This window comes from Thermobia domestica, chromosome 5 (genome assembly GCF_964235325.1).
Source record: "Thermobia domestica chromosome 5, izTheDome1.hap1.1, whole genome shotgun sequence".
Classification (NCBI taxonomy): Eukaryota; Metazoa; Arthropoda; class Insecta; order Zygentoma; family Lepismatidae; genus Thermobia; species Thermobia domestica.
Window position 1 is genome coordinate 174,809,561 of NC_137458.1, and position 24,864 is coordinate 174,834,424.

General features: G+C 36.6%; 1 protein-coding gene across 1 annotated transcript in view; it reads right to left on the reverse strand.

Annotated features, from left to right (window-relative positions):
• LOC145686289 (uncharacterized) overlaps nt 1-24,864 on the reverse strand; it is a 310,924-nt gene that overhangs the window by 146,050 nt on the left and 140,010 nt on the right. The window contains exons 6-7 of the mRNA XM_081759425.1: nt 21,505-21,648; nt 12,047-12,135 (exon numbers count right to left, since the gene is read on the reverse strand). Of these exons, the coding sequence (XP_081615551.1) occupies nt 12,047-12,135; nt 21,505-21,648 (233 nt within the window). The remainder of the gene's footprint in view (nt 1-12,046; nt 12,136-21,504; nt 21,649-24,864) is intronic.

Sequence of the window (24,864 nt, forward strand, 5' to 3'; positions counted from 1 at the left end):
ATATATAAAAATCACCGAAAATGACCAATATCAAAGAGTGCTGTAGTAATAGTAAAAACGAAACATATTACTATTTTTCCTTAATTTGACCCAGCAAAATTGGAGTGCGTCTTAGATTCGAGAAATTATAGAGAAATTCTTAATTAAAGATATTATTAACGTGTTATTAAAACTACTTTGCTAGCCATAAATATTTTTAATTATGTATCATATTCAATCATTCAGACAACAATAGTGTCCTGCGCTTGCGCAGGGCGTGCGGGTTTGCTAGTTGTATTGAATTCTAGTATGAGAACTTTGCAGTCTCCTCACATTTTCGGTTCTCACAGTAGTGTTTTGCGACTATTTCAACAATTTTAAAAATGTTTGTTATAAGCAAAAAAGTAATTATTTTGCTTTAGATGAAAGTGGTTTGCTAGGATATTATATTTAGTAGGTTTACCTTATGCCTTCAGAAAACAGCAATTAAAATTATGTTCTCATTCTCATATGAGTTTCATGTCAACTTTTGTAAGTCTAGTACTTCCACGGTTATTTATCTACAATTACAGGGCTCATAGTGTTCTGGTCTCTTGTAAATAGTTGAAAAGCGACCAAAAGCAAACGAAAAAGTGACCAAAAAAATAACCAAAATTTCATCATCCCCCTTTTTTACTTTGTCAATTTCTGCATCACCTCTCTCTTTGTTGTTTTGTTTCATATTTCCTTCTTTACTTCTTTTTGAGCTTCCTCCTCTCTTAAGTTTTCTAAGTATGCTTTGTAGTTAAGGTAAGCAGACTTAGCAAATGTAAGAAACTTCTGAGTAAGTGGAACCAGTTCTGGCCTATTTCTGGATTTCTTCATCATAGACATTATCTTTAACTTAGCATTGAGAGTTCTCAAAGTCATGAAATATTCAAATTCATCACCTACTCTTAAAAAGAACATACATACAAGAAGCATAACACAAGACGAACATGACGAACCACACAAACACACACACACACACAACGTTGAGCGGAGCATTAACTATTACAAGAGAAAACCAAGACTATTATGATAGAAGAAAGAATAGACACAGAAGAGTTCTCAACTCCACCTTGAGAGCTTAAGCATCCACCAACCATCCACTGTGCTTTAGAAAGAATAAAAGCTGAAGTGAGAATAAAGCTGACTGTTTCACATGCGGCAGCAAGTACTGAAGCTTTCAGAAAGTAATGAGTAACAAGTTTCTGCCTTTTTCCATTTATTTTTATAATATTTTTCTTAGAAAATTGCCAATGCAAAACGTAAATCACACGAAAAGGCACTTTATACCTCCCAAAAAAGTAACTTTTAGTGACAAATTTGAAAAAAAGTAACTTTTAGTTAAAAAAGTGACTCGCTATGAGCCCTGCAATTACTATATTTGAGAAGCACGTTTCGAAAATGCCTCGTCCATGAAAGAAACTGTGCAAATCTACATTTTTTTCAAGTAAAACCAACAGAAGTTTACAGCAACTTGTCATTATCTCAGAATCTTAATCTTAAAATTTTTTATTTTTATATTTTTTGTTTGTTTAATTTTACAATATTTACAATTTTTTTTCCTGTAGGAATTTGAAATAAGTATGGCTTTACGATTAACAAAGGAACAATAAGTGAAAGCGGTTCAGTTTTACTACGAAAACAAGAAAAATGGGCTGAACAGCTCATTTCTTAGCTTTCGAATTCAATATTTCACAGGTGCAGAGTCGAAACATCACAAGTTTAATACGGAAATTTGAAAGATCAGGTAGCGTAAATGATGACCCAAGATCCGGTAGGCTAATTTCAGCAACAAGTGTGGGAAAATGTGCAGAAGTAAGAGAATCATTGTTGAGCATTCTTCAAAAATCCAGTAGACATCTGTCTCAAGAGTTAGGTATTTTAAACAAACTTAAGTTAAGATCTTGCATCCCTCGTGTGAAACGAAGTTTGCATGATGGAGACGAAGACATACGGTTCAAGTTTTGTACAATTTTCATGAACAAAATTAATGAAGATTAACTTTTCTTGATAAGATATGGTGATCAGATGAAGCAACCTTTAAGTTGAACGGACACATCAATCGCTATAATTGTACACTGTAGCGATGCTAACCCACATGTCATTTTAGAAAAAGATGTTAACTTACCAGGAGTTACAGTTTTTCAATGGAAACAATAAGGCCAATATTCTTTGATGGCATTGTTAATCAAGATAAGTATTTACATACGCTACAAACTAATTCTGGCCCCGACTTCAAAATCAGAATGACATTTTCTATCAACAGGACGGTGTACCGCCCCACTACGCGTTAAACATTCGGAAATGGTTTAATGTTCATTTTGAGAGCAGATGGATAAGACGACGTGGAGGAATCGAGTGGCCACCAAGGTCACCAGACCTAACACCACCTGACCTTTTCTTGTGGGGTGTATTGAAAGATTGTGTTTACAGCTTGAAAACAAAAACAATTCCTGAGTTAAAAGAAGCAATTTCCGACAAATTTTCTGAAATTAAGGTACAAATGTGTCATAAAGTTTGTAGAAGTGTTGCTGATAAGGTTCAACATTGTATTGAACAAGAAGGTGGGCATTTTGAAAATGTTAATTAATCTCAATGAGTGGTGTGTGTTGTTTTCATGGAGCAGTACTTAATTTCTCAGCAACTAGTGTATTTTATTTTATTCAAACATTTAATTAGTGTAATAAATTTAAATAATTGAAAAAGGGCGTTACCTTTACCGCAGCCGTACCTTGTATCTGTATTATATATAAAGTAAATGTAATTTTAAAAAGTTTATTTATTTATTTGACAAGAACTCTTTTTAATGGTAAATGGTAGAATACCTTAGTTAATGTTAAACATAGGTTTTCCCCTCATATCTCAATCCTTTGGCAATCATTTCAATGATTTTTTTCTGTATTTTATGAGACTCATTCATGTATTCTTATCCTTTCTGTCATACCTAGTATTTATATTACTTTTCTAACTAAAAATCTGAAGATTATCGCTGTTCGATCGAATCCAGATTATCTTGTGTGTGTTTACACTGGAATTTGTAAGCACTTTACAATTATGAACTATAGTTTTGATAAACTTTGTCGTTATACACATTGTACTAATGTATTTGAATGCAGTATGTTGATGATAAGCCTATACTGAATTTACGAGGTCTTACGAGGTATATGATTGCTTGATTGATTTGTATTTATGTCCTGTCGGCTGCAAGCTATATAGGAGACTTACAATTTAAAGTGAGATCTGAATCACTGTAGTGAGTTCGATGTACCCATTGGAAATCGAACCCAGGACTTTATCAAACGGCACGTGCGCTAGCCCCTAGACCAGCGAGGAGGGAATTGATATGTAGTTAAACATGCTAAAAAAAAATATAAATATTAAAGAGAAATAGTGCAAATTAATGTATACTTTAAACGGGCGTTAGGACAGCAACATTCAATTTCTGATGTAATGGTTAGCGATATACCAACCACTAATTGTCAACAAGATTGACATACCATGCTTTCAAAACACTAGTTATAAGTTAATGCAGAAAGTCCATAACCCTAACTAAAGACTCCTGTATGCTGGAGGGAAAAAAAAGAAAAAAAGAAGAAAAGACAAGAAAAATAAGTGAAAAAGTCACCAGCACTTCTCAACTTGGGGCGCATACACTATACGAATGATGAAGTAAAATTATCATAATCTAATGTTTTGTATGTAAACTTGGGTTTTCTGTTTTGTCTTTTCCTTTCGCCTGTACAAACCTTCGAAGATTTGGACTCATCTGAGTATTAGAACGTCACGACTGACTGCTGTAGTGATGTAAACAAGTACGAACACGAACTTTTTGTTTGCACTCTCTTAAATGTAATTTTTCTGTTTCTCTTCCTCAGGGTCGTAAAAAGTGAGACAAGTTATACAAGGAAAAATGTTCGTAATTTTGTCTACCTTTCAGTGTTATAACGTCATGACAGTTATACCACATTACAAAAGATTATAACCACAGAGTAATGTGGTATGCAGTCATTACTATGTTTGGACAAATGACAGTAAGTGGAAAATATTTCATGTTAAAGTTCATGTATTTGACAAAACGTGTTTTTGACAATTCTGTATGGGAAAACAGTTATAAAATAAAATCTGTGGATAATTTTAAACCATTTTTAATTATCTTCGGACAACCTTAAGTACAGTTTAGACAATCCCTAGCTCTACAAGAAAAATGAAGAAGTAGAACTAATGATATACACTTTATTGAATATTATTTTAGACTGTCAGATTGCCAAAACAAAATATATGCCTACTACCATAACATGCATATTATATATATATATATATATATATATATATATATATATATATATATATATATATATATGTATATATATATACAGGGTGTATCTTTAATGATGGGTCAAACTTCAAGGGACGATACAGAATGACAAAAGAAGTAATTTAAGATAAGAAGTTGTTATCCGAAAATGAGTCAGTTCTGAGTTATAGCCCGCCGACAATGTACCAAAATAGAACAAAAATGAATAGAACTAGAGAGCGAATTGTCGGAGAAAGGTCGGGTCAAAGGAAATAGTGCATTATTTGACCTAGAGATTCGATTCATGTACACTCATGTCTTAAATTATTGTCGCATATCTATAACTGTCTTTTTGTAAGAATATAATTTGGTAATGATTTTACAGGGTACTTTTAATACTGATACCATGTGTATAATTAGAAAATGTATATTTGTGGTAAATTTCATAGCAAAAGAATTATAAATAAGAAAATTATAATGAGTAAAATAAAATGTTGCTAAATGGAGAAGAAAATTTTATTTTCGTTTTATTGTTCTTATTTACTGCTCTTTTGACATGAAATTTGCCACATACATGTCTTTGCCGATTATACACATACTAACATTATAAGAAATACTGGGCGAATTCGTTACCAAATTATATTCCTACAAAAACATATTTATAAACATGCGACAATAATTTTGGACATGAGTGTACAAATCAATGAGGAACAGTGGTGGCGCAAGGGGGGGCTCATATGACAGATGTTGGGATCGGAAACATTGGGTAAAACGTACCGGGAAGATGGAAAAGGACACAGAAAGCAATTCGAGAGACGGATCCCTATTTCGGAAATGCACCAATCCCGAGATATAGCCCGCCGAAACTGCGATTGACTGATACAAACGAGCGAGAACAAGAGAACGAATTGTTGGAGAAAGGTCGGGTCAAAGGAAATAGTGCATTATTTGATGCGTACAATGGTGCAGTTAAGCGGGGTGGTAAGAGATATGGTTCTATAAGCTTGTTACAGACGATGCCTGCCCAGATATTTGCCCCAATCTCTGTTGACGTCCACGCACAATGGTACCATGGGGATTTTCGTCGGCCCACACATGACTATTCCGGCTATTGAATACATTCTCTCTCGTATAAATGCTTTATCTGTGAAGAGTATCGCGGCATGAAAGTACGGGTCGTGCAAACAGCGCTGCACTAGCCATCCAGTAAACACTACACGGGGTGCTAAGTCTAAAGGATACAGGTCTTGAACTTTCTGTGGGTGACAGGGGTGTAGTTGTTGTTCACGGAGTACTCTCTAAACAGTACTGTGTTCAACTCCCACTTCATGTGCTAATGCTCTAATGCTTGCCGAAGGTTGTTCTGTCACACGATCAAGAACCTCTTCTTCAAGGGCCAGAGTCCTGGTTGTTCGTCTCCTTCCGCGGTCGTGACGTAATGGACGCAAATGTCCCGTTTCCCGTAAACGCCGAAATAGCCTCGAAAACATGGAGTACTTTGGATGTCGCCGGTCTGGATACCTGTTGTGATACCACTTTGTAATTGCATGACTTTTTACATTATCTAACCCATTAAAAAAAAATCACGATCTGCAAGTTCTTCAAACAAACTCCATTTCACTCCCGCACTAATCCTGCTACCGACCAAGAGCACAGACAACGCACAGGTACAGATACTGAGAGACTACCCACGGAATAGAAACACGCCTTCTTCAGTTTAGTGAACGAAACACTCGCCTGCCAAACGATGACGTAAATGACATCCGAGCATTGTAATACAGCGGTTATACGGCTATAGAGACTCTTGTTGTTTCCTCTGTTGGTGTGCAGCAAATAACGTAGGTAACATATGATATTCAAGCAAGGATGGGTGTTGAATGACGCTTTGAAAAAGACGAAACCTGTTCTGGTGTGGGTTACTAAACAGGGCTTTCAAGAAAAGATTTATGCAAAAGATTGCGTGTGGACCACTGTACTTGCCACAGCGTCACGAAAGATGAGTAAAACGCAACTTGAGGCTATTGAAAGTCAGGTATGCTGATATTTACAATAATTCGTGGAATACGGAACTAGGAGAAACCCGGAGACATCAGTACAACGATGTCATCGAACACGAAACCTTACATGATTTGGGATCGACTCCACGACTCCTGGATTCAGATCTGAGTGCTTTACCACGCAACCACGATGCATCAAAGATGATATTAAAAGGTAATGTTTACATATCAACAATGTTCGAGCTGTGGGGTATAGGAGCTCTCTTGTGGCTAGTAGTCGCCAAGTCTAGTAGATGATGATGATAACACCTCTCCATTTGTACTATCGTTAGCTAGTGCAACCATGTCTTTTCCAAACAAATACCACTGTGTACATCCTGTATTTATGTTGTTCGCTCCCGATATTTTAAACGGTTCTTTGTACGGGAATTACAACTCAGCTTCAACGTCGGATATTTGCCTCCGGCACGAAGAGTATGTCCATTTCGTGTGAACATATCCTTACGCTGCCACTATTCCTCATCCATTTACACATGAATCGAATCCTAAGCTCCAATAATGCACTATTTCCTTTGACCCGACCCTTCTACAACAATTAGTTCTCTCGTTCTCCCTCGTTTGTATCAGTCAATCGCAGTTTCGGCAGGCTATAGCTCGGGATTGGTGCATTTCCAAAATAGAGATCCGTCTCTCGAATTGCTTTTTGTGTCCTTTTCCATCAGCCCGGTACGTTTTACCCAATGTCTCCGATCCCAAACAGTGTTGTCATATGAACCCCTCCTTGCGCCGCCACTGTTTCTCATTGATTTGTACGTGAATCGAATCTCCAGGTCAAATAATGTACTATTTCCTTTGATCCGACCTTTCTCCGACAATTCGTTCTCTAGTTCTATTCATATTTGTTCTATTTTGGTACATTTTCGGCTGGCTATAACTCAGAACTGGCACATTTTCGGATAACAACTTCTTATCTTAAATCACTTCTTTTGTCATTCATCATCATTCCTTGAAGTTTGACCCATCATTAAAGATATACCCTGTATATGCGTGTGTGTGTGTGTGTGTATGTGTGTGACATGTATGTGTTAAATAATAGTCCACAAATGATAGAAGATGGTAGCTTGAAGTCGCATTTGTATCATATTGCTATGATACAAGTGCTGCACAGAAGCAAATTCGATCTTAAGTTACCTTGGAGCTTCATTAAAATGACGGCGAATTTCTGTTTCATCAAATTCAATTCTGTTCATAGGCACCTCTATCCTCCTCCTCCTCCCACTACATTTCTCGTATTACAGAGAAAGTAATATTGCATTTCGCAGAACGCTATAATCGCACTTCCATTCAGAAAAGAAACGTGAATTCAGGAAAATTTCATTATAAAGCTCTTGCAGCACAGAGGTAGGAAATTAATTTCCTTCTCGCCTACGTTAAAGACATGAAATGTACCTGAGGTTACATTGTGGATGCGATAAAATATATTAAAATGCAGAAGATAGAATATGTGAAAGCACATAAAATCGTAGGCCTTCAACCATCAAAGACAATTCTTATAGGTATAAAGATTGTCTTGTGTTGCATGACGCAGATCATTTTTAGTTCTTGTCTTTATCTTAGAAAACAAAGAAGAAAAATGAAGATGAAAATAGATCACTTGGTGAAAGAAGTTGAGAAATTGTATTACTGAGGGAGTAAAATAACGAGCGATAACAGATGCAAATAAGATGTTAAGATCCAAAATAACTCAGGCGAAGGCATTTGAAAAAACAGAAGCTTCTACCTGGAAGCATCGAAAAAGAACTGAAGGAAAGGCTGACGAAAGCATGTGTGTAGAGTGTGGCATTGGATGAATGAGACATGGACACTAGAAGGGGAAAACTGGAGAAAATGAAATGAAATCTTTAAGTTCTACATCTCGCGGTTATGCTGGCTGAGCTAAAGGAGATGATGATGAGAAATGAATAAAATGGTGGAATGGAGGAAGTTGGAGGAAACGGGAGAACCCCGAGAAAATCCACGCACACGGTGTTTATCCACCACAAAGAACACTTGGCGCGAGCCGGGATCGAACCAAGGAACCCATGCGCCAGAGGTGAACGCTCTATCACTGAGGCACCGCGGCAGGAAAACCGGAGAATGAAAGCATTTAAAATGTAGTGCTATAGAAGAACGATGAAAATTAAATGAATGGACAAGGGATCAAATGAAATAATACTGGAGATGGTAGGAGGCAAAAGAAGTATTGAAGAATATTTCGAAAAGAACGAGATGGGATGATTGGACACATCATGAGACATGGCAGAACCTGGTTAAGAGTAGCTATGGAAGGAATTGCAAAAAAATAGAAGAAGGCTGCGATTGAAATATACCGCCCAAATAATACAAGATACAAGGAAGTAAAAAAAAAAAGTCTGGCCCAGGATACAGAAGGGTGGAAAACTTCCTGATCTGAGATGATGATGATTTCTTTATTTCACAGTCTAGTTCTTGCTGCCACTTCGCCTCGATCTTATGTATCCGGTGGACCATCATCTTGAAACGCCCTTGTAACTTTCAAACTAAATAATAATAATAATAATAATAATAATAATAATAATAATAATAATAATAATAATAATAATAATAATAATAATAATAATAATAATAATAATAATAAAATGCGTTATGCAAACAACAGCAAGGGGACATTGAAGTACTCTACAACACTACCAGATTAACAGTGTTTCAACCCAACATAAGGCTGTGTTTCCTCAAATAGCACTACATCAGGTTATTATAAATTTCAGTTCTACATTAAACGAAAACACAATACCACCACATTTATTGTTCAGAGTTGTAAATTACGAACGCTTCAGCATCACAAACATCCAAATTTTGCAGGTCTCTGCAGCAGTAATAACCAAGGTGAGACGGACGGGGCAACGTAGATATATAATACTTTAATATCGGATACTATGATCATGATATATTTCGAATAAGTACGTGGATGTGTAGTGCCCCGTCCGTCTCACTGAACATCTGTGGATGTTTGTCGTACTAGAGTCTTCAATTTGTTACACTAAACAGTAAGTGTAGCATTGTATATTTTCGTTCAATATATAGACAGGGTTCCCACTGACTTTTGTAAGCTATTTTTCTTGATTTTCCCTGACAAAGATTTACCTATTTGCCTAACAAAAGTTTAATTTTTCAGCATTTTCACCCAATAATTTAGTTCAGTATTTCACAGCCTTTTTTGACTGACGACACACTTTACTGAACGTCCAGGACATCGCGACACATTTGTTTGGTATTATAAATAATAATAATAATAATAATAATAATAATAATAATAATAATAATAATAATAATAATAATAATATCTATTATAATAGTGAAACCAATTAGTTTTTATGACGACTCTATATAGCACTGAGCATTATTGCTACCGCTGGAGGTGTTGACTGGTACAGTGTCTCGATTTTAACTACAGGATAAGTTCTTCAGGATTTTAAAATTCTAAAATTTCGCGCCACACCTTAGTGGACTGCGTGACACACCAGTGTGTCGCGACACTTCGATTGAGAATCACTGGTTTAGTTAACACATCTAAACTAAAGGTAGGAGACTAGCTTCTTGCAAATATGTAGTCTAAAAAGTAGTGAGCCTTTTGTGCACGAGATGGCGTTAGTTTTACAAATTGCAGGATACAAGTCGCAGGGGGTCCGGCTTAACGTCATTTGACAGTTGAAGCTAGTGGACATGTGAATACAATTGGAATTCTTATAACCAGACGTGAGTATCAGCAAAGTTGCAGCATATTTTACAAATTTATTCCGATAAAGGCGCAAATGCTGTGCAGGTCCGTGAAGAATGTATTGTTCATGGCCAAGATACATTATTGAAAGCCAGTGATGGCGACTGGACGTTGAAAGTGGAGGGAAGGCAAGACATGATCTGAATATTTGTATATCATTGTTAGTTTTCCTGATTGTTTCTAACACTTTGTTTGACGAAAGGTTGTATAAAAAGGTTGTATAACTAATAGGATACTATCTTTTTCAGTTAAAATACCGCATATCGTATTTCATATTTTATTAAGTAAATTGACAAGAGCAACGCAAGTAGATACTAGTCCTTTGTACTCTTAAACAACAAAAGTGTAACAAGACATTTGATTCCTTGCTCATGAACATCTTAAAAATTCGTCCCGGAAAATTGTGTAATCAAGCTATTTAATAACAAATTTGTAAAAGAAATAAATAGAAAAGATAATATTAGTGATAGTAATGAATAATGAGGCTTGTTTCGCAAAAGTTATATTGAAACTGGGGATTAATGAACAACTTTTATTGTAAATTCTACAATACATGTTCGTTGCCATTAGGCGCAGTTTTCACTTTCTTGGAAAACTCAACAATACTTAGAATCACTCCACACTCCAGTTATACAAAATAATCCTAAAACCTAGAATTATGTTGAATTCACTAAATTTAATTGTACAGTATATACACTCGTACACCCCTAAACACACCACTTCACTCGTATATTACACTGAAGAATGGAAAAGGTAGAAGTTGTTTCTTATTACTCTCTTTTTAATCAATACTCTGTATTCCTTACTATTAGAAAGAAGAAAAGACATTTTAGGAACTGTCAATTTATGTGCAATTAAAGAATTACTTTTTTTCCGAAAGGTTATCTCCATTAGTTTCAAAGCAGCTGACTAACATATCGGGCCCTTGTAAGAAGAAATAAAAGTACGCTGGAATTGTAGCGCTCCAATAGGTTAATTTTTGGGCCACTTTTCGTGCAGCAACGCAACTACGCTAGCTGTCACCCGGGGCAAGAACCCGCCTTAGCGTCCGCCTGGCCAACCAAACCAAAACGCTCTCCCAAATATTTGCCCAATTTTGAGCCATCCCGATCCGGCGCTCGGGGTACAAGCCCCGTTTGCCCCCCTAGTTATGTCACTCTTTCCGTGGCAATTAAAACCGAATTCCTGCAGCTTTCTCCACTGGAAGTCAACCAGTACGTACTCACGCAACGGCAAATATTATATGGTATCATTTTTATTCTATGACTAGTAACATATACAATAACTGTACATTTAAAAATGAAAGTATATACATTAATAGGTCACTTCAAAAAAGTGGGGGGCAACTGCCCTCCTTTGCCCCCTAATCGCCGTCCATGTCGAAAGCAATAATCAAGAGATGGTTCATACGCTTTCGTTCTTGAAATCTCGATATCCAAGATGCTCATCGCAGTAAGCGACCAATCGCAGAAAAAGTGAATAGTATTCTGGCAAATGTTGAGCAAGACTGACCATGTAAGCAGTCATGATATCGCCAATAAACATCCATCACCAAAGTGTAGAATTACTTGAAAAACCTAGCTTCAAAAATGCTCTTCAAACATTGGTTATACGCAACCCTCCTTACTTAGTTGATTATCTGGTTGCAGCATATTTTAGGATTATTTTTTCATCAATCGTTGGAGGAATTATTTGATTTTTTAAAGTAAATTAATTAATACAAATTTTCAAATATTTTATACCTATGAACATTCCTTGGGAACAGCTTAGCGGAAATCGCATCGCAATATGACTAACGGTTCTCTGTATAATCTATAAACATATCTATCTACGAACATATCTACAAATATACATACATATAGGTCAAACTGAGAACCTCTATTAAAAAAGAACAAAAAAGTCTTAAAAACTATTTCACCAAAATCAACACACACTTAAGAGAAGCTTACTTACCGCAAAGGATGAGCTCTTTCCCAACTTGGGAATGTGTTGGTCGAGAATCGGGTGTGTACTAATGCAAGATAAGTATCATAGTTAGGATTCTACAAAGATAAAACAGATCAAGTAGATCAGAACACTAAGTTTTAAAAACCTGTTAACTTATAGACAATGTAAAATTAACTTCTGATATTACACAGTTCATCGATGTAACAAATTTTGCCAGCATCTAAATCGGCATAACCACCTTCAAAATATTTTATGGATAGTTCCAGAACGTGAGGATTGTTAGATCTCATTTCAAGTTATATAAGCTAATATCAAAACGGTATGGCCTTAAAGATATTTGTGTGGTGTATAAATAAATAAGTGAAGACGTCACCAGCACTTCCCTAATATCAGTTGCATATATTACGTAAGTGATAGAGTAAAAGCTATCAACGATTGTAAATACAATTCAAATACACATTTATCTATTTGATTTGATTCGAACTTATTTTTTTATTGTACTCCAGAAAATAAATGAAAAATCAATAATACGGGAAAGAAATATTTTACATACATAGATTGTACAATAAATCATTGTATTAAAGAAATTCAATTCAACTAAGATGATTAATGGAAGTCTTACTATATAATACCAGTCTCAGTTTCTAGAGAATAATACAATGACAACACTACATTTAACTGTTTTATGTATGTTGCTGATCTTCTAAACTAAATATCCTATAATATTTGATTTATAAAATAGCAACTGGTTATTTTCGAAACTTATTTATTTTTATTAAGTTTTCTCTACATTGCCCTACATTTAATATTTATTTAGTGGAAGTTTCGCAACACATTTTTATTGGATTTATTTACTTATTCTTACGTATGTAAAAGACTCATTAGGTAGGCAACTGGTATATACACCTCTGTACATTCAACAAATCTTTAGCATATACTTTAACTGAAGATTTTTCGAAAAAGTGACTTTTCCTTTGTGGTTTTCGTCTGATTTGAAAGTTTAAGAACTCGGAAAATATTACTTAAAATATTTCTATTGAATGTTTGTTTTAAAGTTGTTTGAAGTTATTAAATTAAAAATGTAGGTCTATATATCAATCAATAGTATAGTAATATACTAAAAAACTGTGGAACTCCACATATCGGTGGGGAATCTTGCCTCCCCACAAGTAAAATCTGAAATGGCGTTCCTGTATCGTTGTTCTTTCATTTTGTTCAAGCATCGCTAGTGATATTAAATCTGATTTCGTATTATACTAATGTTCGGAAAAAAAAATGGAACACCAAAAAGAAATCGCCACAACGCGTCCAAACTCGCAGTACTTGTACCGTACGGTATTACGTAAGAACGACTACAGCTTCAGTGAGATGAGTCCAGCAGTGCCCTTGGTTCGGTGATCGGGGCAGTGTCATGCAAGGATAGTTTATGCAGCATTTAGGTGGTGGATTATGAAGAAACGAATAGAAAATATATAAGCCAGCTTCACAACCTCGTCGACGTCAAAGGGCGTAATATAAACAGACGACTGAGTTTAAATAGGGATGAATGGTCTCCGTACGAGAATGCAGTCTGTGTACTATGCAATGGTGACTGCACATGGCGTGTTACTGGTAACTGTGTGGAACCAACGGACAAAACTGAATTATATGGACTGACGATATGGCAGCAGATTATATAGTGTTGACTACATCATGGAATGACAAACAGAGACGTCTTGGCCGAATAGCCGTGAGAGACCGCATAGCGTTGATTCGAGTGTTAGCTTCACATGATAACAGTGTAGACTTGCATGCTGAATGCTGAACTGGTGGCACGCGTATCTTTAATGTCGGTTTCAGTTGACAAAGAAACACATGCCGCTTCAACTCATCCTACAGTGACTGCAATTTGCCAGTGTGAAGTAGCCACCAAATGGCAGGTGCCATAGTCTGTTTTGGGGTCCAACACGTAAACCCGGCTACTATGCTTTTAAGAAAACCAAACCAGTTGACCATATCAAGAATGTTCTAAAAACCCGAAGTCATACCTTTCTTTCAGATAACTACGAACCCCATACTTCTGCAAGACAATGTTTGGTCACTTGTATCTTGGAATGAGAAACCCCATGTGTGGAATAAGGTATGTAGAAATCTTTGTCACGATGCTTCAGCAGACAATGTCGATGTATTGTCAGGACTCTCATACAAGCAGTGTGACAAGCGATTCATCAATAGCACATCCAACGACAGAGTGGATCGGTGCCACAACGTACAGAGGTTCTGACTGCAACACATAGTGGTTATAACGCCTAACTGATTTATCAAAATTAAAGATGTGTACTTCCGAAATTTAATCATTTATACTTAGTCGTGTAGCATATCGAATCTGGTGTAAATTTCATTCTACTCACACTTGTCTCCTGGTGGTATAATTTCCACAAACAGCGGTATACACAGTAGGACAAACATTCTCGGACTGGTTGCGTAACGTGAAAACTATTGTTCAGAACTGAGCCTTCTTCTCAATAAAAACTAACGACTGTAAGTAATTGATTAGGCAGCAACATAAAAACTAATACTATTTCCTCCCAGCAGGGTGAGAGTGTGTGAGTAAAACAGGACACCAAGAAATCAGTAGTAGCCACGTGTGTTACGTTATAATATCGCATTAATCCACATATACTCATGTTCATTCAACGAATTTGTTGTAGTTGTTTAATTCACATAATCTTGTGTGTTATGAAATGCAAATATATTTCAACAGTCTCAAAGCAACAATGAAGAATTATTAAGAAATCAGCGCCTACAAAAGGATTACAACGACCAACTATTATCTGCAAGAACTTTCTCTTCAACTTTCTATGAAGTCACTTCCTTTATATTCAATTTTACTTGTCTGCACAGCGACTGGAAGCTGCTAGAGAAGTATTATTGGATGTCCTCATCACAGCTGTCTTTATAGCCTCCACGCCTTCGAGCATGTTTTCCCTGAAATGGAGTCTCAAATTCGGAAACAGAGTAGTCACTGAAGCCAAATTTCACAACTATTGAGATGGTCGATAACAGGATCTAGGATCTATTTCTTGGCCTAAAACTGCCTGACAGTGTTACAGCTATGTGAAGAGTCATTGTGGTGGAGAAGACTCCAACTGTTGATTAATTGTGGCTTAACATGGATCATTTGCTGGAGAAGTCGCTTCATGATCTCCAGATAGAAGCTGTCATTGACAGACTGGCCTTCAAAAAAAAAAAATTCATGGTGTATGAGATCCTTGCTTGTAAAAACGGAACTAAAATACTAACACGTGACTTCTCCATGTCAATATTTATTTATTTATTTATTGAACAAATTCCCAGATACAGCATAACATTGCATTTTACACAGGGAAATGTTAACAAAAGAAAGAAAAAACAAGACAATAGCAACAACAACAACATAGAACAGTGTCAAAAAAAGAGGGTAAAAGTAATATTATTCCGTCAAAACTCGTTTAATTGCTCTTTCAAACACCGAGTAGCTTGAAAAAATGCCCACATCAGTTGTTACTTGATTATAATAGTTTGGTATTCTGCAAAAAAAGAGACCTCTGTATAATTGCCAACCTAGGACGGGCAAGATGGAACAGGTGAGTATTCCGGTGATGCGGGAAGGGACACACAAGGATAGTTCCTGAAGTAATATTTCCGATCTTAAGTTTCCATTAACTACTTCATGAAGATATTTCAGATCAGAGAGAATTCTGCGTGCTTCCGGAGTCTGGATATTAAGATTTCGCAAGAGTTCCTTCTTACATAATATCCGAAGTGCAGGAACACGAAAACGGACTATAGCGATAAAGAAATTAAGAATAAAATCAAGTCTGGAGAGATGTCTAGGTGCCGCCATGGCCCATATGGGAGAGCAGTATTCGATCTTGGGCGCTATTCAAGTTTTATTAAACGTTGCTAATGACGAAACAGTGCGTAGTTCAGTGAATCGATAAAGAAATACCAACATGCGCATTGAATTCTTAAGTATTGAGGAGATGTGATCAGAGAATGTGAGTTTTGAATCAAAGATGAAACCAAGATCATTATGACTAGCATGATAGGGGAATGTGTGATAGGGGAATCATTGACATGGTATGTGGAGGGAACAGGAGACTTTTTCAAAGCAATAGTAATACTGTCACATTTCTTAGTGTTGAGTTTCAAGTGCCCCATTTCACACCAGCCTATAAGGTAATTTAAGTCTTCCTGTAGAGCAATTGTGTCATGGAGACACGATATTTCTCTGTATAACTTACAATCGTCAGCAAAAAGCAGAAGGCCACTAGGTTGAGCTGACAAGTGCGTGTAGAGATCATCCATATATAGGATAAATAGTAGAGGCCCAAGTACACTCCCCTGAGATCACGGGTTGGGGGTTAGAAGTCGCCCCTGAAAGAACAACTCTCTGTTTACGGTCCTTCAAGTAGCTGGTGATTAAAGAGAGAAATTTGCCATGTACATTGAATCTATTGGACAGCTTATGAAGAAGATGAATGTGACTGACAGAATCAAAGGCCTTCGAGAGATCAAAGTAGATAACATCTAACTGAGTATTGTTATTCATACATTTGACTGCACAGGAAAGAAGAGTACTTAAGTTTGTAAGACTTGAGCTTTTCGGTAGAAAGCCACGCTGAGAACTGTGGATGTAAGGTGAAGTGAATTTAAGTAGCCTGTCTTTGATTGTTTTTTCACAGATAATTGATATTACAGGAAGAAGAGATATTGGCCTATAGGAGGATACATGATCTCTAAGTCCTGATTTATATATTAGGGTCACGTGAGCTAGTTTCCAACTGGTGGGATAATACCCTTCCTTGAAGCATCTATTGAATAAAGTTGATAAAGGAACCGCAATAACTGAAGCAGTTTTGTTGAGAAAGAGAGGACCAATGTTATCAGGTCCAAGTGATCTATGTGGAGATAACGATTGCAAGTGAGCCAGAACTTCGCCCGGGGTGGAGAGGTGCCCGAACAGATAGGGTGGAGAGGGAGAAGATGGGTTGTAGAGGGAAGGGAAGTAAATGTTTTGCAGAAATAGTTATTAAAGAGGTCGGGTCTTTGATCATCACTCGCTTCAGTATTTTCATCTTGAACTGTTGCTGGTACGCCCGGAAATTTTGATCTAGATTTAATTACAGACAAAAAGAGTTTAGGGTTGCCAACAGTAAAATCACCAATTGAGTTTATGTATTCAAAATACTTATGCCGCTGTACCTTCTTGGCAAGGCTTCTAATTTTAGCAAAATTTTTGTATCTGTAGTCATTCGGATGTGATTTCCATAGAGTCCAGACAAGCTTTTTAAGAAGTTCACGAAATTCACTGTCGTACCAGACCGGAAATCTGTTCGATTTTGATGCTTTCACCGGCACAAAGTCCTTTATGGCTGAGTGGACAACAGATGTAAATAAGTCCACAGCGTCGTCAACAGTTCCTACCTCTAACAAACACCAAGAAAACAGTTCAATAGCCCGGCAGATATCACCCCAGGGGGCTTTCTTCCAAAGAAGTTGTGACCTACTTTTGAGGGGCTGGTTTGTAGTAGCGGAGGGGAGGAAATCGAAACATCCAAGGAATCGTGATCCGAGGGAAAAAGATTTCTGTATGGAACAACACAACGAGGTTCTAAGTTAGAGAGAATATAGTCAAGATTGCTATTTTTGCGGGTATTATGCATATTATGTTCACCTAGACCAAGTCCATGAATAAAATTGTCCATGAAATAACTATCGTTTCCATCTTTAGCGATGCCATGCTTGCTATCCTGCTACTTGATGGAAAGGTTGAAATCACCCAATAGGACGACGTCATTGTGTGACAGCGCATGTAACAGTGAGTGGCAAGCTTCTAAGATGTGTTGGGGAGTGTTCTTGTGCGGTTTATAGAAGCACCCAATAAACACAGAGCGACGCTTTGGAATAAAAACTTCCACCCGAATCAGTTCACAATCCCGTTCGAGATCCAGTCTTCTCTTGCTCTTTCACTTATTATTTACACAAATCATCACTCCACCTCCACGAGTTACGCGGTCTTTACGGTAACTGGAGAAATTATTAGAAAAATTAATTTCACTGTCGTTAACTGATTCATTCAGCCACGATTCGGTCACTGCAAAACAATCCAGTTCCATTATCTCGCCTAGGTTCAACGAGCACTCAAGTAATTTGTTCTTAATACTACGGATATTTTGGTAATATATGTTGAAAGCACTGGTGTAATCTGGACGGGGTGGGCCAGGGTTTACGTGAATATCACCACAAAGGAGGAGGTTGGTCTCAGCTTCTCTGGACTGGCATCCACGCCAAGGACTGTCAATTGGTAAGGCGATCGTACTTGGACACCATGTTTCATTAACGATGGCAATGGTTTTGAGGAAATTTGGCGGGGAATCCACTGCCATGACAAAGTCTTTGCAATTTGATACTTACTGCTTCTTCTGTTCAACATTCAGAATGTGTTACAAAACGGACGCACAACTTGTGTTTTCTCAGATCTCTGTCGATTATAAGCTAGTGGTCTATGTATTAATGTCGAAGATATTGCTGATTTCTCGGAGGCTCAGACAATCGTCAGGAAGATGGTTTTTCACAGAGTCCACAGTTTTGTCATCTTCTCGTGTGCTTGGACGTCCTGTTTTGTCGTCATTCTCCACAAGACTTCCTATTCTCACGAAAACATCTATGACACTCAAATGTGCTTGAGCTGAATAATACTTTATGCCCATGAGTATTCTGTAGCAAGTCATGGGCTTTCCTAATAGATTTTTTTCGTTTCAGACAAAAGTTCATTGCAGTTATCTGCTCCATGCTGAAAATATACCCGAGTTACTATGTAGCGTGTAGCACTGCTGAATTCCACTACTCGACTGTTTGACAGAATATGTTGAAACGTGCTCTAATTACTCGACAAACATGTACTTCACGGTGCTTTTGCTGTTCATCTTATGGGCCGCTTTCTCTGAAGCAAACTATTCGAAGAAAATATGATATATTCTTCTAGCACTGAAAGTTCAGGTAGAGGAAAGCATTTTTTTTTTCAACAAAATTGTCAACTACAGTTTATGCGAGAGTTTTACTATACGATGATATATAACATTGTGTATTTGAAATGAGTTAGGAATAATCAGCTAAATCTAAGTAATACACTATACAGTAATTGTACACAATTACATCGACTTGTTTTATTTTATTGTTGTTGTTCTTCCTACGAAACATCGACGTTACGAAGGATAACACCATTTACGTGGGATCTGAACAACGTCTATACTTCAATTCGATGTTCGCACGTCCACAAACTATGAACGATCATTTTAAAATATGACAAAAAATATGCAATTACGTATTATGGAGTAAACAATGCGTATGAAGATTTAGTTATATAAATTTCTGTGAAATTAAGGAATATACATTGATGGAAAGTACTTAAGAACATCCATTACGAATTCATGGATCTGCCGAAAGTTGGTGCAGAAGTAACAATATAATAAGTAAGTGATCATAATCGAGACATCTTTATTATGTTATATAGTGTGTTCAACAGTACTCGCTTTAAAATAGTACGCATAACAACCCCATGCGGCCCTAACAGCAGGTATTCGGGCAGCTAACCGGCTGTACAGATGTCTGTTTTGGCATATCTCGTGCTCACTATAGACCTTTACACAGCTACACTATGATCATCGCCAAAGTCTGGCTAGCGACCATTCGCTGGCCTATTGTGTACCCACGTATTAAAGGAATGTTCGATTCGGAAACCTAGCACGCCAAGGTAATTGGGTATCAATAAGAACACTGCGTTGTTCTGACAGTATGGAGACGCGTGTTACCGCGTTGGAAGATCGGTACTCAGTAAATGTCCAGATAAGGACTGAGGATAAGACTGCCAATGTTACGAATATACGGCGTACTCATAATGTACTAGTCATACCCTTGAGGAAAACCAGAGGCGAGCAGGATGTGCCACTTAACCTCCCTTATCAGAATGATAGGTATAGATTATCTATCGTGTGGGAGGAGACAAGCATATATATATAAAAACAGTATTCTACAGTTACTTCCCAGAATCCATTTCATATTTAATCCGTTCTAACCCCTTGTAAGATTTCAGCAAAGTAGTAGTATGTTACATTCTTCGTCTTTTCCAGCTGTTTTCTGTAAATTATGCATCAAAATTGACTATCTGCAGGTGAAAATAGAAAACATTAAAAAAGAATAATTTAGATGTTTTATTTTTTTTAATATCACTGAGCTCCTGTTTAGCTTATATACAGTACATGCAGGGTACGAAATTTCAGGGTTTTCTCCATTTTTTCTCGCGCAGATCTCATTTATGCAAATCCATATCACCAAACTACAATACTTAGTCTCCAATGACGACCTACCGACCGAAAATTCCGCGCCAATATGTGCATGCTCGCTTGTGTGTGTGAAGCACCCTCTAGAGTTTCTAGCTACGCTATTGCATAGTGTTCATTATAATTCTGCAATTTGAAATTATATAGGAAACAATTTTTAAAATGCTTTCACTGCTGGATTTCTTTCGGTTTTATTAATTTATTGATTGCAGTTGAACGCCCCTTTTCACTACTAAAGCTAAAAAGATACGACGACCTAGTTAAAGTGAGATCCGAACCACACTCGGTTTATTTATCCAGAGCAAGTATCGACCTGACGATTGAACGCAGAATCATACATAGAGAAAGAAAAAGTGTTAGGAACTTGGCCATGAATGGTCTCACACTCTCCCGTTGTTATGTGATAAATGCTGTCGTCGACAAAAGCTAATAGCATATTTTATGTACTTACGCTATTTTGTTTTGTTGATAACTTACAATGCACAAGTGTTTTTGTTCTCTCTCTCTCGCTAGTTAATGCCCTACTGTCATTTCAAGAGTACACGTAAGGTCAGCAGGTGTTCTTCGCTTGGTCGCAGTTGCAAAATCCAAGGTAAAGCCTTGGATCCCCTACTTACACCATATGTATTTTTCTTTCTCTACACAAGAGAAAAACATCTTTCTCTCTCTGGGCTTATTATTATTCGTATTAAAACTTCTCAAAAGATAAACTTGGTTTACCATAGACATTTTCGATATTGCAACATTTTGATAGTTTCGATATTTTGATGTTTTTCAATATTTCAATCAAGTTTCGATATTACGTTGATACAGACTTTCGATGTCCAAATCTGGATATCGCACAGTCCTATCTCATACTTTCAAACGCATACTTGGTTATTTAATGCCTCATGCTACTTTTCAGGAATGCTACAATATCAACCCTAAAAGTTAGAAGTTGGTATGATATACTGGTGCATGGATCACAATATGTAAGCCTTCGAAACAAAAAGTAGGGGGCCAAATAGTTTAGTGAAGTAGATCTGATTCTGAAATCATCCTAAGTTACTGAATTAGTGTGTGTAATATTTTTAATGTCCTAACAATAGATGCAAGACTTACCTTCAAATCCGGAAAATACGTCCATAATTGATCGGATGTTAGCTGACCTTTGTAGACAACAGTCTTCGTGGAGAGTGAACAAATATAAAATCTCGTTCCGGGCCTTGGAATTCTGTGAGTCGCACGCTTTCGCAGGACAAACACCTATAATATACAAAAATAATTAGTATTAATTAGACTCAAATATTACAGTAGTTTGGAAACGCTCACATATAGGAGATTATTCATAAAATACTTAAATATTTTATGAATAAAGGAATTCTGGACAGGAAAATAAGATTTGTTGAAATTAGGCTTAATAACATTCGTATCTCTATGTTAAGTGATCACTATCTACGGATAGGATATTGTCTGTACATAACTTTTCTTATTACAGCATATAATCGAAAATAAACACACACGGATTGCTTTTAACAGAATATAATCATCGGAAAAACAACGAGGAAAAATATGTTACTACAAATGCTAAATTCCAATACTATTTACTAAGAGAATGAAGATTATTCAATTCAAGCATTTTAAGAAATACAATAATATAGAAAGATACAAGGTTGGCCCTTTAAATTACTGGTCTGAATGGATACAGAATTGGTTCTAATACTACGTTCAAAATAATTGCAGAACACATTGAACGTGTTTGGGATTCAAGAGACAAATAAAGCATTTATTGCCGTAAGCGGAATTCAGTTTACGAATGTAATCAGTAAGCGGAATTCAGTTTACGAATGTAATCAAAAACAGTAGAAATTTCTCTAAGATTCAGAAGAAGAAGAAAAAAAAACGAAGGTTCCGAAACAAATTACAATTAGATAAATCTAACATTGTAAAGCAACTATCTGAAAAAGTACTTTACGAAATAACTATGTTTATTTTTACGCATTTCTTTGTAAAATTTGAAATCTTATTTATCCGTATTTTACTCTTCTCTTTACTTATTTGCATTTTATACCGTAATTATCGATCTAAATTACGTACAAGAGTAACACTGTACAAGATTTCAAGAAAATTAGTTCGTTCCTTAATGTCTGAATTGAAAAAAGAAAAGCTACGTAAACATACATCAAGTGCTATTAAATTCTGAAACTGTAAAGTGCATTAAAAAGAGTTTTATTTTTCGCTTCATAATAATTTGTATATGAGCGTCGGAGAGCAAACATACGGTATGCTTTGAAAATCTACTACGATGTTCTCCCGCCCTTGAAACAACATAAGCGTCTTTTACCAGCAAGAACATATCAATCTTATCTTTCTCATGTGAAGCGCATATGATCAGTACAGAACTTAGAGGCTCCATCCTATTTCTTCCTATCTGGATTGCCACAAGAAGATAGAGAACGGGAGGTTTCTCAGGTACTCTAACAGAATGATTACAATGTAGTACGGCCTGGCATTTAAAGGATTATTCAGTGATGGCAGGACGCTGAAAGATGACAAGCTAGAGTAAAAATAACATCAAACAATGATTACACTGTTGCCAAATCTTCCATGGACATTAATCAGGGCTCCAAACTTCATATTAAAATCAATAAAATTTGTGTTCGATCTACCACACTGAGCCACTGTGCCCTCCGAAAATAATATAACAAGTGATAGATCTAATAGGAAATAAGCAAAATCAAGAATAGCTCAGGTGAAAAAGGTATTTAAAAAAAAAACTTGAAAACAGGAAGTATCCACACAGAACTGAAGAAAAGGTTGATAGAAGCATGTGTGTGGAGTATGATATTGCACAGATGTGAGGCATGGATTCTTGAAGACGAAAAAGGAGAAGGGAAGCCTTCAAAATGTGGTTCTATAGAAGAATGTTGAACAATAAATGAGTGGAAAAGGTGTTAAATGAGAGGCATTGGAAATGGGACGAGAAGAAAGGAGTATACTGAAGAATATTTTGAAAAGAAGAGAGAGGATGATTGGAAACATTTTGACATATGGAAGAATCATGCTATTACCTATGGAAGGAATGGCAGAAGGAAAATATCTAGAGGAAGGCCATGATAGAAATATATAGTCCAAATAATCTATATACAAAACAGCGTCTGAGTATCGTTCACGGCATGAAACTAAGACTTCCAAACTATGCGAATTCAATACTCGAAGTAGTGCTTCTATAAGTACTGGTTGCAATAGGGTAATAAGATCAAAGGTAGAACTTGTTCCTCGAATGTAGAATCCAGGCCGTTATCCCTTACTGTTTTTGTTCTATGGCAATAAATATTGGAACGTATTGAAACTGAAAGTAATTCTAAATTTAAACTATCTCTAATGTTGGTAGAGTGTTGCGAATAATCATGTTATGTTGTCTTGAAACGCTGAATCGTTTGCAACAAAACAGCACGTTATCTATTACCGTTTTCGTTCTATGGTGATAAATGTTAAAACCGAAAATAACTAATTTGAACCACTTCCGGTTTGAATAGAGTTTCAACGGAGAAGATGGAACCTCTCTCTTGGACACTAAACAGATTGAAAAAAAAAACTATATGTTACCGTTCTTGCTCTAATACAGACAGACGGACGGACAAAGCCGTTTTATAAGACTTCCGACACTTAAGCATAGTATAGCCTAACAACAAGTCTTGACTGACTGATCAAAGTTCAGGCCAAATTGCTCGAGCTAGAAACTTGACATTTGGACAGAGTATAGAATTTGTGCTGTAAGATCCCACAAAGAAAGGATTTTTGGAAATTCGACAAAGTGGAAATTATTATTTTAAAAGGTCCATATCTCGCATTCTCTAAAAGTTAGAGACGAAGTTTGGTATATGGACTTCTCATTTTAAAAGACACGTCTTTCAGCGTTTATATATGTATATCACTTAGAAGGGGAAAAAAGCGTGAGAGTGAAAATTTGAAGTAAAGCAAATCTGCAGCAATTTGCTTTACTTCAATACCTTGCACTTTAAACGTGTTTTACAAGCGCGGCCATAGATTTTCTGATGTAGGTTGTATTGACATTTTGACCAGTTGCCCGTTTGCACAGGGTTATTGGAGAGAGTTGAGATTTGTTTTTATCTTCTTTTATTTAACAATAGCTTTCATACATTATGCTACTTGACCCCCGGTTCCATTTGCAAATTCTGAGTTGGACCCCGCCTGGGACCCTACGAGTGCCCAGGGGACACAAATTTTTTATTCAAAAGGTGCTGTGCTCCCCACACTAATTTGATATGTATTCGCTAAGTTTCCTTACCCGACCGTTTCCGAAAAACTGACCCGGAATCTGACTTTGTAATGTATAGTATGGAGCTCGATTTGAAACTTTTCACGCTTATATCTTTGCAATGGTTGCGATCGAGGATGTATCCCTTTTCGTGTTATGTTCTTTTGGGACAAGGTATCCAACGGCCATAGTCTCGACTC